Below are 19,083 nucleotides of genomic sequence, written 5' to 3'. Positions count from 1 at the left end.
CCTTTTTGTCTCTGTCACTGGCATGATGAATATCACCCAAAATGGGTTCGCGTGTCATAGGTTCGCCTTACTGCTATACAAAGTACTGGAGATCTTCCACGAGCCTGATGATGTTTGCAAAAAAAATTATTTATTTTTCTGGGTGGATTATGCAAGTTGGCAGTATTAATAAATAGGTGTGTCTCGTATTAAAATCCTTGCTCTCGTAGCGGATTCTAGAGAATAAGTGAATGTAACACAGCTTTTGATACGAGAACTGTGCATTTACGATGAAGCTACAATAACTCTTTTTTAATTTTAATTACAGCTAAATTAAATACTGTCTTGCTTCTCTTTGGTTCCGGTCACGTATATTCTTCCAAACTATAAGATTATGCAAATAAAGAAAGCACAGGAAATATAGTTTAAAAGATAGATATGTTAACTGCAACTCACGCCTACTGGAGTCAAAGGTCGGCGTGCAATGCCATTGGCCGGAAGCCGTAGAATTCTTTTATGCCATCAAGTTGATAAATGACTTGCTGGTAAATGTCCAAGTTGGTAGGTATCGTGTTTGAGAGAAACATGTTCTTGGTAATTTATAATACTATTAGGAAGATCGCACCTACTTTATTAACATAATTGCCTGTAAGTTAATCAATAATTTTGGGTTGTACATTCAAGCTTTACTTGTAACCATCAGTAGTAGACCAACTGCATGTGCAAGTTAGGTGTGCCAATGTTCTGCAAAGTTCCTATGCAAGCTGATTAACACTCAGACGATAATTTTTTCAACAGCAAAGAAACAGCTCTGCGCGAAGTATCGTTCGGAAAGCATACTTCCATTAACAGCTTAGTAGCAGAGTGCCACCACGATAGAAGATTTTCAATAATATACAGGATGATTCGCTACCGCCGTGTACAACTTCTTGAAGGACGAATGGGGATGGCCAGAGATACAATCGTTAACGCCATATAGCGAGGTTTTGCTTTTGCAGAGAAATATTTATTTTCATTTATTAAATTAAATAATAATTCATATATTAATAAATGTGTAAATAACGCACATTTATTCAGTATGATGAAACTTTTAATTTATGAATATATTTATAGTGTACTGCATTTCATCTGTCAGTTTTACATATTATTTGAAATGCACTATTCAAAAGTACACTGGTGTGCAAAAATTAAGGATGAAGTGGAAAAATTAGCATATCAGCTGAACGAAGAGGCAGAGCGGACAGAAAGACCAATCAGGAAATTAAGTAAGGTGATGTACGGTAGCACATGCGCAGATATGCAGATAGACGTAATGGGGGAGTGTCTGAGTAGTATAAAGCATGTTGTCGATGTAAGATCAGTATTTCTGGCAAAGAGATTGCACGCCGTATAGCAGTTAAAATCACACCGAGTTGCTGCCTCAGCGAGAAATGGCGAATAATAATTAATCTGTTAGACGAATCTGGAGGATTTTACCCGAGGTCGAATCATTGGGAAGTTGGAGGAAGGCCGCAGTGTGACAAGTGTGGCTGCAGAGTTCGGAATTGCTCACAGCATCGTTTCACGACTTTCGAGACAATTTCAAACTACAGGAACAGCTATCCGGGGGGTTTAATAGTGGTCGTCCACGAGGAACCACACCCGCAGACGACCGCTATATTGCCTTACAGGCCAGAAGAAACAGGCAGCAGACAGCGGGAGAAATCGCTAGACACACGACACAGGCGACTGGACGACCGATATCGCGTTTTACCGTGGCCAGAAGACTGCACGGTGGTGGTCTGTTTGCACGACGCCCTGTACGGTGTGTACCTCTAACGCCTGCCCATCGGAGAAGGCGTTCTCTGTGGTGCCGGGAACACCGGAATTGGAGAGACAATGAATGGGGACGAGTACTCTTTACAGATGAGAGCAGATTCAGTCTGAGTAGCGATTCTCATCGCATACTCATCTGGAGAGAGCGGGGAAGCCGCAATCATCCCTCGAACATCATTGAAAGGGACAGGTATGGAGGTTTCGGTGTTCTCGTTTGGGGAGGCATCATGCTTGGTAGTCGTACAGACCTTCACATCTTCGACGCAGGTTCAGTCAACGGGACCCGTTATTGTAACGAGATTCTTCTTCCATATGTGCGTCTTTTTAGAGGCGCTATGGGTCCACAGTTCCTTTTCATGGACGACAATGCACCATGTCATCGCACAGTAGCTGCCGAACAGCTCTTAGAGAGTGAGGATATTGAACGTATGGATTGGCCGGCACGATCTCCGGATCTCAATCCCATCGAGCATGTATGGGATTTTCTAGGCAGACGCTTGGCAGCTCGTACCTTACCACCAGCAACGATTCCGGAGTTTCGATTGGCGCTGCAAGACGAATGGGCAGCAATGCCTCAACAACTCATTGACACCCTCATTCTCAGCATGGGCAGACGCTGTGAAACCTGCCTAGCAGTCAGGGATGATCATATCCCCTATTAAAGACCGGATGCTTCTTGCTGGACACCCATCACAGGAATGTTTCGGCCTTCAGTCGCATTGCGCTCCATGCTACTTTTTCAATAAAGCTTCTTTTTATCCCTCTGATTTCTCTTTTAGTAAGTGTTGCTTACATTACTCATATCCTTACGTATTGGGGATCTTACGGTATTAAATGTGATGATTTGGGAAGCTTTTGTGCAAAGTTATATTGAAAAAACCGTCTCGTCCTTAATTTTTGCACACCAGTGTAGGTTAGATGACATTTTGTTGAATCTAACCCAGTAATCTAAACAATTCAGTTACAGTTTCTATAAATAATCGAAAATTCTTCAGTTGAGTTCTGTTAGGTTCAAATTTATGATGCAAATAAAATTGATGGCATGTTCAATAACATACTATTGCATAATTATTAGTAATACACACTTAAAATTCAGTTCTTTCTCCTGAACCTCAATTTAAAAGTTAGCAATTTTTCAATAACCATCCATTTAAGTGTTTTATAATTAATATAAATTTTGGACTTGAAGCTTAATTAGACTGTTTTTTCGAAATCGGCACTTCAAGGCTGTTCAGTCCAATCATTTGCGATTGTAACTCGAATCATTTGCAATGCTAACTCGAATCATTTGCAATGGTAACTTGAATTATTTGCAATGGTAATTCGAATCATTTGCAATGGTAACTCGAATCATTTGCAATGGTAACTCGAATCATTTGCGATCGTAACACTGAATAGCATTTATTTTCTCCATTTCACCTGGAATTGTAAAATGTCACATCTGAGACAGTTAGCCTTCATTCGCGCGCTTTTCATGAAACGAAGCGGAAATGAAGTGGGGAAAAAATTAACCGACTTGACGTTTTTCCAACTGTTGTTTCCATGGTTACGAGTCAAACCGGGCAGCAGGTAATAGCCCTTGAAGTTCCTATTTTAAGTAACATACTATAGTTGTATACAGTTTACCACTTGAGAGCACATATACATTACAATGAACATTTATCAGAATTAGAATAGCAATGATATTCATTAATTAATCAATAAAAATAATTGTTAATCAAATGAGACATTAAATATATTGTATTTAAACAGTTCACATAATTTGATATTATTCATTTGAAATAAAACTATATAATGAGGAGATGCATCGATAGGAACATCAATTTAGTAACATTTAGTTATTTATTAATTTAACAGTCATCGCAAGTTTTTCTTCGGAGCTAGATATCATAAAGCAATGATAAAATATATTAAAATACTTGGAAAATATTGTAAAAGTCAGTTAAGCCATTTCATCACATGCAAATGAATATTGGGTGCCATAATTTTACTACTTTAAAAAGCACCGTAGAAAGTACGTGCGTCTGGAGGGGAGGCAATACTAACTACAGGCTCCTCTTCAATATCTCTCTCCCTCTTCTTAATTCCTTGTACGAAGTAAAAAGGAAGTATAGTAATCGCGAAAAATTTCGGGTATCGTATTTCAACAAAAATATCCAATTTGACCGCTATCCAATGCAATTTAATGATATTTTTGCCTGACATCCGCAAGTAAGGACAGCATAAAGGACGTTTCCCCCCAAAAAAATTATAAAACTGATTTAAAATGAATTCTGAAGAGAATTTTTCGTGACGTCTGTGCGTACGTACGTATCTCGCATAACTCAAAAATGAGTAGCCTCAGAACGTTGAAATTTTGTATGTAGGGCTGCTATAACATGTAGATGTGCAGCTCGTATTTTGGTTGCAATCGGCCGCACCAAACGTATATATATATATATCCACTCTGTTACTCGGCTGAGTAAGCTCAGTTTCTTTATTTTTATATGTTTGTAAACTGTGCATTTTTTGCTTTAAAAATGATTGAATTATGTTGTTCTTATCTTCCGGTTAAGATTTTATGCTTTTAGTAAATCTGCATGCAACATTTGGGGAGTTATCCACAATTTAAAAGTTGTTTAAAGTGCGGCTAAGCCTAATGAATTTTGCGATGGTGGGCATGTTTGTTTACATTTCAAACTTGACAAAATAGCGGATTTTTTGCCAATCTAGAGAAACTAAGCTTCGCAACAACAAAGATAACGCCTTCTTTTATTATTGCGAATTAAATCATGCTTAATCCCTTCTGGAATTTATTCGATTAAATAAGTTTCTCAGATTTACTTCGTAATTTTTAATATAGATATTTTGAGTTTTTATGTATTTTTGCCTTTTCGGGAAGTGAGGACTGGATTAATTGAATGACAAATACTGAATCGTCTGTGAAAAACTGTTCCCTTTTTGTTTTGTCTGCTTAATTTCTTTTATACGTAGCTTTAGATTTACTATAGTATTTGAATGGAACATGTGGCAACGATTAGATAAATCTTCAAATGATATAAATTTATATGCATTCTGAGTTATAATATGGACGAAATGTAACGCTGTTGAGTGAACCTAGTGCCGAATTTTAAAGAGTGCATTTATTCTATGGTGGTTTATGCGCTATCGACGAAGCGCATATAGATTTAGTTTAAATGAAATGCAAGAAAAAATGCGTATTATTTAATATTCCGTGCAAGGAAGTCATGTGGTGTACACATCAGATCTTTTTTAAAAATAAAACCTTACGAATTCTGATACATAAAACTTACAAGTTAAAATTATTAACAAGTTAAAAGTAAAACGCCTGGTTAAATTAAGAATTGGGAAAGATATCCTCGCAAAATTATTGGCACTAGAAAATTTGCTTTCAAAGTGAAATATACCCTGATATGGGTCTTTTGATAGTCAGTTTTTATTATTTATTGCTTGCTTCCATTATCTGTTAAAATAGGCTTTTTTTTCATTTAAGCAAATACAAATTACCATTCTAAGAAAGTAATTACTCATAAAGTTAATTTTCTTATTTTCTGTTATTATACTTCAAGATTCACATCATAGTCTCTACTAGGATCTATAGAGTCTCTTCATGACACTGATTTTTACTGTATATTGACCAAACACTACAAGTTTCGCTTTCTCTTCAGTTTCTGCCGATCATAAACTGCCGGTGACTCCAGAATTTCGCATGAGCAAAACATTAAGAATATGCGGTAGCTGGACGCTAGTGATAAAATTTAGCAGAACAACATATCTTTAGTCTCCAACTTCGTGATTAACGATCACATATATACTATAAGAGAAGATTTTAAACTTTAAAGGTATGCTGAAATTAGACTCTTAAACGAATCCGTTTATGCGAAATGGACTCCTTTAAGAGACGTGCCATGAATTGGAGACGAAAGGCATAAAGCCCTGAAAACGAAAAGATGGTGCTTTGTCATGCAGAAGACATTCCATGGGAAGGAACAAGCACTATTTGTTTCGATCTTTCCAAAACTACCGTCTGGAGGTTTTCTGCACTCGAAATTTTACCCATACCTTTAGCAGCCTGATCATTTATCTAGATGACCGCTTTTGCGCAATTGTACCTGTACATGAGTGTGGCGAACGTCCCCTTTCCGGCTTACTCCCAAAGCAGACATACTTCGAAGCTTGCTACAAAACACATAGCTCGCATATACGAGTATAAGCGGTGGAGATACTGGGCAAGTATCTCTTGTCTGTCCGTTTGGACGGACGGTATTGCAAGATATTTTTGGACGAAACTTGTCTAAATTGTTGAATACGCTACATATCCAATAGTAGCTGTGCCATGATACGTGATTCCAGCTTCATGGATCTCCAGCTACTTTCAGCTGTCACGTTCGAGAACACTTATGCAGCGGCATTTAGACAACAGCGGTCGACATTTAGATGCGACATTTAGACAACAGCGGGTCGCGCGTGGTGGCCCTATTTATGGGCTGTACGTTCCTCGAACTAATCCTGTTCTGGGGTCACGTGAAAGGTCTGATGTATAATACATCAGACCTTTCACATGATCCTAGAAAAGTGGACAGTGACGAGGATCTTGTCATACCCTTCTGCGTAGCTGCAGCGGCGGGGTGAGAGACGCCCAGAATATATAAAAACGTCCGTGATTCTCTGCAGTGCTGATGTCAGGTTTCTGTTGCATCTGTGGGTCAAAATTTTGAACACCTTCCATGACCTTTCGATAATAGTAGTTGTTATAATTTGATCAATAGAATAGTATTCTTCACTTACATACTGCTCTTTTAGTTCTCGTATTCTCGGCACCCTTGCTCATGACGACGGCGTTTACAACTCTGCACTGCTATCTGATCCCGATTCGTCTTTGAATAACGTGCCTCTTCCAGAGGTTTGTACACGCGATATTGAATCATCCTGTATATGGGACATCACCAAGATTTGGTCTAGGAATAACTGTAATGTGGTATGTCGTACTTTATTCTAAAACAAATTTCGGGAATACTTATGCTATGATTTAATTATCCTATACATTTACTGATTTGAATTCAATAATAAATGCATAATTTAATGATCTGTTTTATAACTCATTCAGTATTTACGGATTCAATAATAATAGTATTTCAGAAAATACAAAAATTGCAATTTCCTTGGCTTGTCAATCATATTCTTTACCTGGTATAACCTTTTGATATGATGACATATTTTTTAACACATTATTTTTCTAGAGCTAAGACGAGATAATTTTTTGTCTTTACACATACACATTTTTTAGACGATAAAGATGGTGATTATTAGAACACTCCCAGCAACTTTCGCATACGGCTGGGTTCAGACGACGGCGTAAAGGGCATAGAGGCGTAGTCATAAGGACATAAAATACGGAAATTCCGTTCACACTTGCGAGAACGGGGTGTAAGACGTGGCCAATGGGAAAAAGCTAAATTTGCGCATGCGTGGATGTGTCTACATCTTTCCCGCGCTGTTCTCCTGCTCGATTGACTTCCCGCGTTCGCTCTGCTTGTTTTGTGACAGCGAAATCTTCTGCAGAACGCCGCTTCGTTTTAGCTTCGCTCTGATTGGTCGACGCTTATCCCACAGCGTAAAATTGAAAACTTTGAACCCTATGCCACGAGCCCTAAACTAGATTTTGTGACGTAGCACAGACTGGTTGCCTTGGCAACTGAGCTCGGCTTTAACCATTTATGTCCTTTACACCCCCGTCTGAACGAAGCTTAAAGGAAAAAATATTTAAGCTTTTAAGACAGTAGAACATTTCTGTTATATCTTGTTATCAAGTTGAATTTTACTGAATTTTGAAATCTTTTATTTGAATTTCTTATAGGCGACAGTTGAAGACTTCCCTAAGCTCCGTTCCGGTTTTGACGATCATCCCAAGAGACGGAATACAAGAGTCTGAATAAACTACAAGATTCATCCGTTTAAAACACTCCCTTCACTTTAAATCTGCATCCCGGCGAGGAAATGCAAGGAGAAAATGAGAGGTTCAGGAAATACACCAGACTTAAAATAATTTGTTATGCAAAATTAGGGAAACCCTACAGATTCAATTCGAAAAATACCTTAAAAATACTTTGTTTATTTTAGAAAACAAAACACTTTCAATAATGCAAAGAAAGAGAAAGTTGCAAAGAAATGTCTTTTCTTTATAACAATATTGATACAATAGAGTAATTGTTTACCGTTTTGATTTCAAAAATTTTATTTTTTATTTTTATTGAGGTGAAGTAAAATAATTCGATACATTGACGCAAGAATATTTTCTCATTATAGATCCCTCACCTTTTTATAGAAATTTTTTACCGCTAAATACGTTTTGCTTTCCGTGTATCATGACTTTAAAATTAGATCTCTTTCTCTCGTGAAGAGTTAGTATTCATTTTTATTTCAGATATATTTATTGCTCATTTTAAATGAATTATGGCTTGCCCATTAACTGCCAGCGTAAGTTAATTAATATCCTAAAGTTTAGCTGTAAGTTTATTTCTGTTTGAAAGCCATAAAGGATATCCATTATTTCATTCCATTCGACATCTTCCCAAACAATACTTTACCCCACAAACGAAACACCCAAAATTTATGACTTTTAATCAAGCACTTAGGGCAAGTTATAAATCATCTTTCCCTTCTGGGTATTCGTTAAAGATTCCGAACAATCAAGGGAAGAAGAATTGGTATTTGGAACTTAATTTTAAAATTTTCTCTTATTTGATATGCGGTTAAAGATTAATGAAACTTGCGCGCTAGTTATTGTAGTTATTCAGCAGCTTATTGACCTCCCCAGAACCCTGCAAAAGAATATAACGTAAAGCAGTCAGAAAACATTATTTTAAACCCTCTTAATGTTAGTTTAAAAATTAGTATCGTATAATGCAGGAATCTCCAAACTACGGTCCGGGGAGCCGCTAGCAATCCAACCCCACCAAAGGTTTTTTTTCCTTAGGCTGCTATCACACGTCGGTTTGTTTTGGAAGAACAACTGTTTGGAACAATTTTTCTGCTTTGTCACAACAGCCAATCATCATAGATCGCTTTGGGATTAACACAGAAGAAACTGGTTCCCCATTGCAAACAAGCTGATAGCTGATTGGTTGAAAATGAACAACTTGCAATTTTTTTTGCAGAGGAAGGAAAAAGTCGCATGTTTTTCTTTCAATAGTATACCAGGCAGAAAAATTGTCCGAAACAGTTGTTCGTGTGAAACAAACGCTGTATGATATGGGCCTTAAATAATTTTATAAAATTCAAAATAAGCAATGCAACACATATACATTAAGACTTGCTTATTACACCTTCCGCCTTAGAAAAGACATTTATTCTTACATTTCTGCTTTTGGAAGCATCAGTTGTTGAACTTTTCAAGGACAGTCTTTTCTCAATATGATTTGTGTACACTATTAATACCAGAACTCATTTATCTCAGAAAGTCCTCCCAAGTGGTTGATGGTAAAAAAAGAGGGGCGGGAGAACCTCGGACCATCCCCCCGGGGTGTTCTCCCTCAAAATTGGGGTGGAAAGTTTAAATGCTAGGTAAATATCTATATTAAAAATTACGAAGTAAATCTGAAACACTTATTTCCTCGAAAAAATTCTAGAAAGTATTAACCATGATTTAATTGGCAATAATAAATGAAGGCGTTATCTTTGTTGTTGCGAAGCTAAGTTTCTTTAGATTGGCAACAAATCCACTATCTTGCTGTTTCAAATGTAAACAAACAATGGCCGCCATCAAGAGAAGTATTAGGCTTAGCGGTACTTAAACAACTTTAAAATTGTTGATAATTCTAAAAATATTGCATAGAGATTTACTAAAGGCATAAAAACCTTAAAAGGAAGATAAGAACAACATAATTCAATCATTTTGAAAGCAAAAAATGTACAATTTACAAACATATAAGAGTAAAGAAACTGAGATCACTGAGCCGGGTAACAGAGTGGATATTTATATAAATATCTTTATATACGTTTGGTGCGGCCGATTGCAACCAAAATAAGAGGTGCACATCTACATGTTATAGCAGTCCTGTATACAAAATTTCAACGTTCTGAGGCTACTCGTTTTTGAGTTATGCGAGATACGTACGCACGTACGTACATACGTTCGTACAGACGCCACGAAAAATTCTCTTCAGAATTCATTTTAAAGCAGTTTTATAATTTTTTTGAAGGAAAAGAGTCTTTTATTCTATACTTATGTACAGATATCACGCAAAAACATCGTTAAATTGCATTCGATTGCAGTAAAAAATGATATTTTCGTTGAAGTATGCTGCCTGAAACTTTTCGCGATTACAATACTTCCTTTTTACTTCCTACAAGGAAGTTCAGTTTTAAGATATTTATGTTAGGTGAAACTGCAAAGTCTAGAAACTTGCCTCTTTTTATTATCACAGCGATATATGTAGATCCAAGCGCAAAAATCTCGCTGACTTGTTTAAAATTATGTGCATACCATTCATCATAATTGCATCGCCATGTTACAATGAACTAAATAGGTTTTGGTCCTCGAAGTTTCGTGAAAGAGGCAATACGGCACGCGGGCTAAAATGCTTTGAGATCTCTGATATAATGCCAATAGCTAAGACATTTTGCCTTCTTTCCTTACGATAATTGGTATGAATACGACACTCCTTCCCATTACGAAAGAGTGAAGATCATAAGCGCACATGAGTTGTGGGATTTTTTTTTTCATTCAATATATGTGTTCATAGCACTGAAGAGTAAGCGAATTTCTGGAAAGTTTTCGACAGATCTTCAATCGGCATGCGCCGAAATGAAATTCTGTTAACACTTAATGTTGTGGAGTTCTTAGGTTTCTTTAAAGCAGGAGTCATGAAAAATGAGCAATGCCGTCGCCGGGAATCGAACCACGGACCTCTCGAATACGCGTCGAGCGTGCTGACTAACAACATAATAACTACATAACTACACCACGAAGGCATGTTAAGAAGAAGGGAGAAGTACCTTATACACTGACTACCAATAAGTATTTGGACACCTGTGATAGAAAAGAAAAACTAAATTTATTCAAAATTAATAGCTGGTAGAGCCTCCATGAGAGGTAATTACAGCGTGGACCCTCCGGGGCATACTTTCCACAAGTCTTTGTGTGACAGCTAGTGGTATTTTCTTCCACTCGGCTTGGAGAAGACATAGGAGTTCCTTCACCGATTTTGCACGGGTAGTGCAACCCTGAATTCGGCGATGCAACTCGTCCCAGAGGTTCTCGATAGGGTTCAGGTCTGGACTCTGGGCAGGCCAGTCCATTCGATGAACTCCAATGGCACCATACCAAGCCTTGGTTAACGTCGAAACATGACAACTGGCATTGTCGTCCTGAAAGTAACAGGGGTCCAACCCGTAAAACTGCCACAACGTAGGAAGCACATTGCCATCCAAAATAGTGCAGTAGGCATCGGAGTTGAGCTTACCGTGAATGGGGACTAAGGGTCCCAGCCCATACCAGGAGAAACACCCCCAGACCATAATTCCACCTCCGCCGAACTTGACTGTTGGCACAATGCATTCTGGCAGGAGACGTTCTCCAGGTAGATGCCAGACCCAGACCCTGCCATCCGAACGGTAAAGGCTGAACCTTGATTCGTCACTCCAAAGAAGCCGTTTCCATTGATCTAAGGTCCAATTTCGATGTGCTTTGCACCACATTAACCGAGCAGCGCGATTGGACTTTGTGATCAAAGGCTTATGGGCAGCAGCACGACCATGAAAACCAAGCAGATGTGCTTCCTTACAGATGGTATTCATTGAAACAATACTCCCGGATGCCTGTTGAATCTTCTCGCGGATGAGGGCCATCGGTTGGGTGCGGTTCTTCCGAATTTCTCTGGACAGCACTTGCCGGTCTTTATCTCCCAGTTTCGTTGGTCTGCCGACTCGGGGCACATTCCGACAATCACCGCTCACCTTCCACTTTTTAATCACATAGGCCACTGTCGATTTTGGGTACTTCAGATCTCTAGATATGTCCCTTAAGGATCGGCCACATTTGTGATACCCGATAATTATACCTTTCTCGAAATCAGAGAGCTCCGAACTGCGAGGCATCTTGCATGCGACTAAAGTCGATGCTGTTTCCTACACGATATATACCGGCGGATTCCGTGACATACCTTAGAACCGCAGATATAGTCATTTGCATAGGTGTCCAAATACTTATTGGTAGTCAGTGTATTGTATAGCACTTCATCTTGGTGAAGGCCAATTCGAGATTCACCAGAAAAATTTTCTCCTAAAATTACCAAAACTACGTTGCTGTTGTTGTTACCAATCTAACTTGTCTGTAAACGGTCAGCACAAATCCACGACATTCAGCGTGCCAAATGTGCCTGTCGTTGGCAAGGGTCTTGAGCACCATATAGGTGACGATCTGACTAAAGACCAGTTCCATCTCCCATCCCATTTTCCTGTACTACTAACCTCTCGAGTAGACTTTTGCCTCGCCGCATAATTAGAGTGTCTCCAAGCAGCACAGATACTATACATTTACAAAATAGCCAAGTCTTATTCGGGATTCGAACCTGAATCCTTCGGTGGGCCTTCAGTGCAGCAGTCAGAGTTCCTAACCAGTATCCTCCGTTATATATTGATTAACGAGATTCTTTTAGAAGAGAACATAAAGTCACATAGAAGAGAGGTCTGATGTTTGATGCTTAAAGTATGAGAATTACTCACCCTTCAGCTCTGACATCCGGCAATGTACGATTCAAGGCTATCCTATCAGAGGCCAGCAAATTGAATTGGTTCAGTTTGAACTTTTCCTTGCGAAGCTCCTCCTCTTCAGGGGGTATAACCACCGCGCGGCCCATCTCACCTACCCAGTGACTTGGGTTGCTATGGACGACTGAAACGAAAGAGTTAACGTAATTACAAAAGTATGCAAACAATAAGGCATATTAGAAAATTTCAACTAATGCTTGATAAATAATTGCTTGGCAGAACAACGAAATTAAGCCAAGAACATTTGATTTACTTACGTAATTATTTAGCAATACGATATACTAATGACATAACAGTAATTTGGTGACATTTTAGTAGACCGAGTCTAAGCCGAAAACCATTTTTTTTTAAAGACAGATATAACGTGAAAGCTTTTAACACTGTACAAGAACAAATACATCAATAGGCATGTTTACTTCCTTGTGTAAGAAGTAAAAAGGAAGTACTGTAATCGCGAAAAGGTTCAGGTAGCATATTTCAACGAAAATATCCATTTTGACCGCTATCGAATGCAATTTAATTATGCTTTTGGGTGACATCTATACGTAAGGACAGAATAAAATACTCTTCTACTCCAAAAAAATTACAAAACTGCTTTAAAATGAATTCTGAAGATAAAATTTCGTGGCCTCTGTACGTACGTATGTATCTCATATAATTCAAAAACGAGTAGTCTCATAACGTAGAAATTTATATATAGCACTGCTATAACATGTAGATGTGCACCTCGTATTTTGGTTGCAATCGGCCGCACCAAACGTATATAAATATTTATATATATATCCACCCGTTTACCCTGCTCATTGATCTCGGTTTCTTTACTCATATGTTTGTAAATTGTGCATTTTTTGCTTTAAAATGATTGAATTATGTTGTTCTTATCTTCCGGTTAAGGTTTTTATGATTTCAGTAAATCTGCATGCAATATTTTTAAAGTTATCAACAATTTAAAAGTTGTTTAAGTGCGGCTAAGCCTAATTATTGCTTTCACGAGACGAAAACACATCTTCTACAGGGTGAGCCAAATAAGACCTACCATTGTTAAACACAAATAACTTTTTTATTTTTTGATATAATTAATTTTTTCTTTTTGTAGGTTATAATTGAATTCCTGGAAATTTATTATGGAACCATACACTACAAAACAACGCGTTAAAATTATCGAGTTTTTCTAGTCTTGTCAAGGATCAATTGTTATGACGCAGCGTAAATATCGGCAATATTTTAATTCAAGATCAACTCCCACAGCCTTCATGATTAGGAGTTTGGTTGGTCGTTTTGAGGAACTGAGTTCAGTGGCCGACCGTCCTGGAAGAGGTGCCCATCGAACAAATTGTACGGCAGAGTGTTGCAGACGATCCATTTGTCTCAACTCGTTGTCGTCGTAATGGAACACGTGTTAAAAAGAGCCAATCTATGTATCGAGAAAAACAGTCGACATTTGTCTGATGTCATATTCCATACATAATTTCCATAAAATATATTTAATGTATAAAAAGTAATCAAAATAAATGATTATTACAAGAGTTATCCGTGTTTAACATTAGTAGGTTTTATTTGGCCCACCCTGTATTAAGTCATTTTTAATGCTTAAAATAACAATGCCAATAAAAAAACACAGACAAACGATTTAAGAGGTATATTTCATGTCTTTCCAAAGAAGTATACTCATATTGTGAAGTAATTACCAGGTAAAAATAAAAATGTTAAAAAGAGTCAATTCAACATACAAGGCAATATTTTACGCAAGACAATTAAATCTAAGACTACGATATTTTTAGTCCAAAGGGATTTGAATCCCGAAGGACTATTAGTTTCGTTTTGGCATTTTGCGTCGGACTCATAAATGTCGGTTCACGTTTCAAACTGTTGCCACAAAATGTTAGAGTCCTGCATTATATTTGAAGAAATTAAATAATGAAAAATCTGCGTAAATGTATGTATATTTCTCGTATTCTGATAAAACAACGGTACATAGAGTCATCGAATTTTGAATAACGTAATCCTCCAACGAATATGAGCATGTGGAAGACCCAATTTGAAATTTGAAATTTGTTTTATGATCGATTTCCTATTTTTTAAAACTTTGACGAATTTTTGATTAACAAACTCAAGGATTTCAAAGCGAGCAATGGCAACGTTGTGCAGAAAAAACATTTTTATCTCCAGCGCGTGAGTCTCTGTATCGGAAATTGTAAAGATATGCTCGTTTTAAAACTATTTTGCGATATTGCTGTTGCACTGGATCTTATGGTTTAAGTGCGAGGAACATGATATTTAATAAAGAAAGGTAACACACAAAATGTTAAAAAACGCCCCTTTGGACGTAATTTAAAATCTGAAACATTTCAGAATTTTTTTTTTTTTTTTTTTTTTACGTTTAAACTTTATAGTAACTCTGAACTTTATATAGACATATGTAACGAATAAGTTGTAAATGTAATAAATTCCTTTGTTTTATGAATTTTATAAGATATCTTTTTCATGCATATTATACTACTAACTAGTGCTATAATTCAAAATATAAATTAAAGCTTATATTGTTATGAAATGACAACAGCTTTCGAAATACACAGATTGAGAATCAAGGTGATTTAAGTTCTCCTACGGCAAGATTAGCAACTTATGGCACAATTCGCTATCTATAACTGACTGAATAACGCTTTGGTAGAACTCTGCAAAGATGAGTGCAGCTAATAAACAGTGCTATGTTAATAGCTCTGGAGGAAAAAAAGCTTAAATTAATGACGCTGAATTAAGGGTCTCCGTGGAGAAAACAACGCAAGGAGAAAACGTCGCCATACAAAATATCGCGAGAGAAAAGAAAGCAAGGAGAAAACATCGCAGTCCTAAAACATCCAGGTCTAAAACATTGTCGGTTCAAAATCTTCTCAGTTTAAAAACATCGCCACCGTGGTAAAAAATAATGCAGCTACAAATCATCGCATGACGATAGCATCGCAGGTATGTATTTTCGAGGCTTTAAATGCTGTAAATAAATATTCACGTAATGATTTGTGAGCACAAAAAAGGAATGAGGAATGATTTAACTTTTATATTTTATATTTTTGAACTTTTTGCTCAAAAAGCAGACAGGAAATTTAAGCTGAATCGAGTAAGCATTGAAATTATGAATATTATTTAGCTAAAGTGTTTCGTCATAACTAACAGATCTAAATGATTGACAGTACGTCGTAGGTGAAAATATGAATGACACTTTAAGACGAGGACGGGTATGATAAATTGACCAGTTAATCTCTGCTTATAAAAATGAATTAAAATTGTATAATTAAACATGAGACATGGTTTACTTATCACTATTCAACTATCGATGGTTAGAAAAGATTATCTCGTAGCGTTGTTAACATGAATTATCGCAGGAAACATGAAAAATCAGCGATGTCCTTGAAGAACTTGAGTTCTAGAACTTCAGATTACTAAGCGGATGAGCTTATAATTACAAGGCAAAGGCACGCCGTAATGAAGAAGAAAAATGTTTACAAAGTTTGTTCTAGTATGGATAAAAAACATGTGTTTCCATTCAATTATTTTTTGTTACACATTTATTGAAGCGTAATAACTGCATCACATTTTTTTCCTCACCTCTCAGAAAGAGTTCCACAGGGTAAATCTGGACAAGACGGCAAAACTTTAGAGAGGTGACAGAAGCAATATTCGTCACAGAATGTATGGTCGGAACACAAACGGTAAGAAGTCAAAGGATAGTTTCTAACTGTGACATTTAAAGCATTAACACAAGAACGAGAGGAGATGCTTCAGAAAACATTTTATTAACAGGAACGTAATTGATGTACATGCTGAAAGAAATTACTCAAACGACCTTCCACCAGCTGTATCGCAGGCTTTGTACTTGCACGATAGGGACTGACGCATATTTGCGAAGACACCACGCATTTCTCAAGTATCGCTGGCAACAACGGCGATCCTGGCGACTAGATCCATATTTGTTTCAACGGGGCATTCGCAGATTATTCATATGGAATAAGATTATTCATATGATTCGGCTTATTCATATGGAATAAGGAGCCCACAGGAATAAGTCCAAACACGAGAGATTCAGTGATCTTGTTGGATAAGTTATGGGACAACCTCGACCAATCCATCGCCGTGGAAATTTCGTGGTTCGTATAACCAGCCATTGTCTCGGCAATCCACGGTAGAAAATGCCATTGGATCCAGCTAGTACCTCCTAGACTGTCATTAAGTCTAATTCTACTGTCTATATTTTACTCATTGTATATTATTGGGCTGCTCAACATCAGACTGTACTTTAGCTTATGTATATTCTATATTTGTGTGTATTACACCTTTGTAAAATTTTTGCTTATTGTCAAAACTCGCCCTTTTTGGCCCTGCACGTTTTTGTTATTTTATTTCATAAATGTGGGGCCTGGGCGGTTGTTGGGACTGTCTTTCGTGGGCATTTGGTCTGTTGGACTGCCCCCGGGTTGAATTTGGCTTTGGGTTTGGGAGCCCGGTGCGTGGCGTCTTGTGATTCCTCTTTAGGCTCTAGATATGGGTGGACGTGGTGCTATACCGATTAACCTTTTGGTAAAGGGACAGTGCCCACGTCCTCCGTTGCTTACCGCTTATCGCTTACATACTGGTACGAGGTACTGGTCCAGCTCCAACATGGCTATATGCAGCGATTTGTTTGCTTTTATGCAAACTGTTTTCCGGCTGTCTTAAAAGTATTTTGCTTCGATGAGCGCTTGATGTAGACTGATCTCTGAGCGTAGGTCCAGAAGGACAGCTTGTAGGTGAGGAAAGTCACACGAGCAAGGTGAGACTTCCTATTGGCTGTACAAATTCCAGGTAAAAAGACGAAATTTACCACGTTTCACAAGTACAAAATAGCATACATTAGTAAAAACGGTGCAGGATCATGTGCTGATAATAAATATAAATAAAGTAGATTTTCTAAATGCAGTAGGTATTTACAAAGTCCTCAGGATTAGATTTCAAAGCCACGTGGTGTAAATACGCTCCCTAATTGGGTGGTCAGATTTGTGCTGCGTGAAAAATCAAAGTATTTCAATAACTGTTGAGTATATAAATTAAATAACGTACAATTCATAATGCAGGTACAGAACACAGAAAGAGATGAAAATAATGAATATATACAGTGCACACAGTGCAGTAGTTAAACCAACAAGCAGCGCACAATATACAGATGTGGAGATCAGGTGGGTGGACACTCTCTGAAGTCGAAGCTCTGAAATTTGCTGCTTGATGTAAGCAGTCCATCAAATGTTGTCTTAAAATGTTGTCCATCAAATATTGTCAAAGGCGTATGCACATCGGAAGAATTTTTTATTTGTAGTCCTGAGAAATTTATCCATAGTGTCTATTTTAAGATCTTTGTGAAGTAAATCATTACGCACAAAGTAGTGGGCACTTGTAAGTTCGTAAGAAACGGTTTTTCACTACTTGTAATTTATGAATAGCCTTATCAGTCCCTGCAGACCAAGCAGAAGAGGCAGAACTCATGATGGGCCGTATGATAGAAATGTAGATAAGTCGTTTTTCACTCTTAGCTTGGAATATTTCCCAATTAGAGGAAATCCTCTAATTGGGAATTATTGATATGTTCGATATGGTGTTTCCAGGTGAGGCTATCGTTTAAGATAACGCCAAGATATTTAGCATTGATTATCACAGTAAAAAATTGCAGTATTTGAAACTCCGTCCATAATGCCATTGGGTTAGACTTAGACTCTATAATTGACCGAACTATTGCGAAGAGCAATGTTGCCGGTTCCAGAATTAAAGCCCAAGGGCACTTGACCTAAATAAATACGGACGTGGAGAAAATCTCAGATGAGAAAACGGAGATAAGGGGAAGAAGAGAAGTACCAAAAGGAGCAAGACAATCCAATCGGACAAGTTCGCAAAATGTGACGAGCGATCATAGCTTTCAAGGAGGACCCAAGACAATGGAAATCAATGACAACAATACGAGAAGATACACTACAGCAATGGTTCCAATGACAATTCAAATACAATTAAATAACATCAATCAGTAGTGCTAAATACAACACAATACAAAACAACTATACAACACAATTTAAATACAATTATTCAACGAAGCTACAGAAGAACTTCAATCAAAATCAGATGCATTGGAAGTATAAATAGCTAACAATTGAGGATCTAAGTGAAAAAGTTGTCATCTCCTCCCATGAAGGTGTGAGCTGCAAGTGGTCTGACGCTTCTATCTTCGAAGAGAATTTCATAATTAAAGACTTGGGAGTAATTAACAAAGTCACATTGCACAGCTTTGTTGAAGAATTTTTAATTAGATCTTCTGATGTAATCTGGAATCGTCTCAAGTTTTAAGTCTCTGTGTAAAAGTTTATTGCGGATAAGATAGTGTGAATCAGTAATAATGAGCAGAAATTTGTTTTCACTACTTGTAATTGATGCAGTTGAGTTTGAGTGACCGTGTTCCAAGCAGGAGCAGCATAACAAAGTATCGGTCGAATGCAAGTGGTATAT

General features: G+C 37.5%; 1 protein-coding gene across 11 annotated transcripts in view; it reads right to left on the bottom strand.

Moving 5' to 3' along the window:
- LOC118184546 (polypeptide N-acetylgalactosaminyltransferase 13-like) overlaps positions 1–19,083 on the bottom strand; it is a 558,492-nt gene that overhangs the window by 56,650 nt on the left and 482,759 nt on the right. For all 11 annotated transcript variants that reach the window (XM_085813176.1, XM_085813209.1, XM_085813204.1 and 8 more), the window contains one exon: positions 12,520–12,688. In XM_085813176.1, coding sequence (XP_085669302.1) covers positions 12,520–12,688 — 169 coding nt within the window. The remainder of the gene's footprint in view (positions 1–12,519; positions 12,689–19,083) is intronic.

The sequence above is a fragment of the Stegodyphus dumicola genome, chromosome 1, assembly GCF_044657685.1.
Source record: "Stegodyphus dumicola isolate Sdum_Otavi_A_Nest chromosome 1, ASM4465768v1".
Lineage (NCBI taxonomy): Eukaryota > Metazoa > Arthropoda > Arachnida > Araneae > Eresidae > Stegodyphus > Stegodyphus dumicola.
Note: the sequence above shows the minus strand (reverse complement) of the source record. Positions and strands in the feature narration are given on the sequence as shown.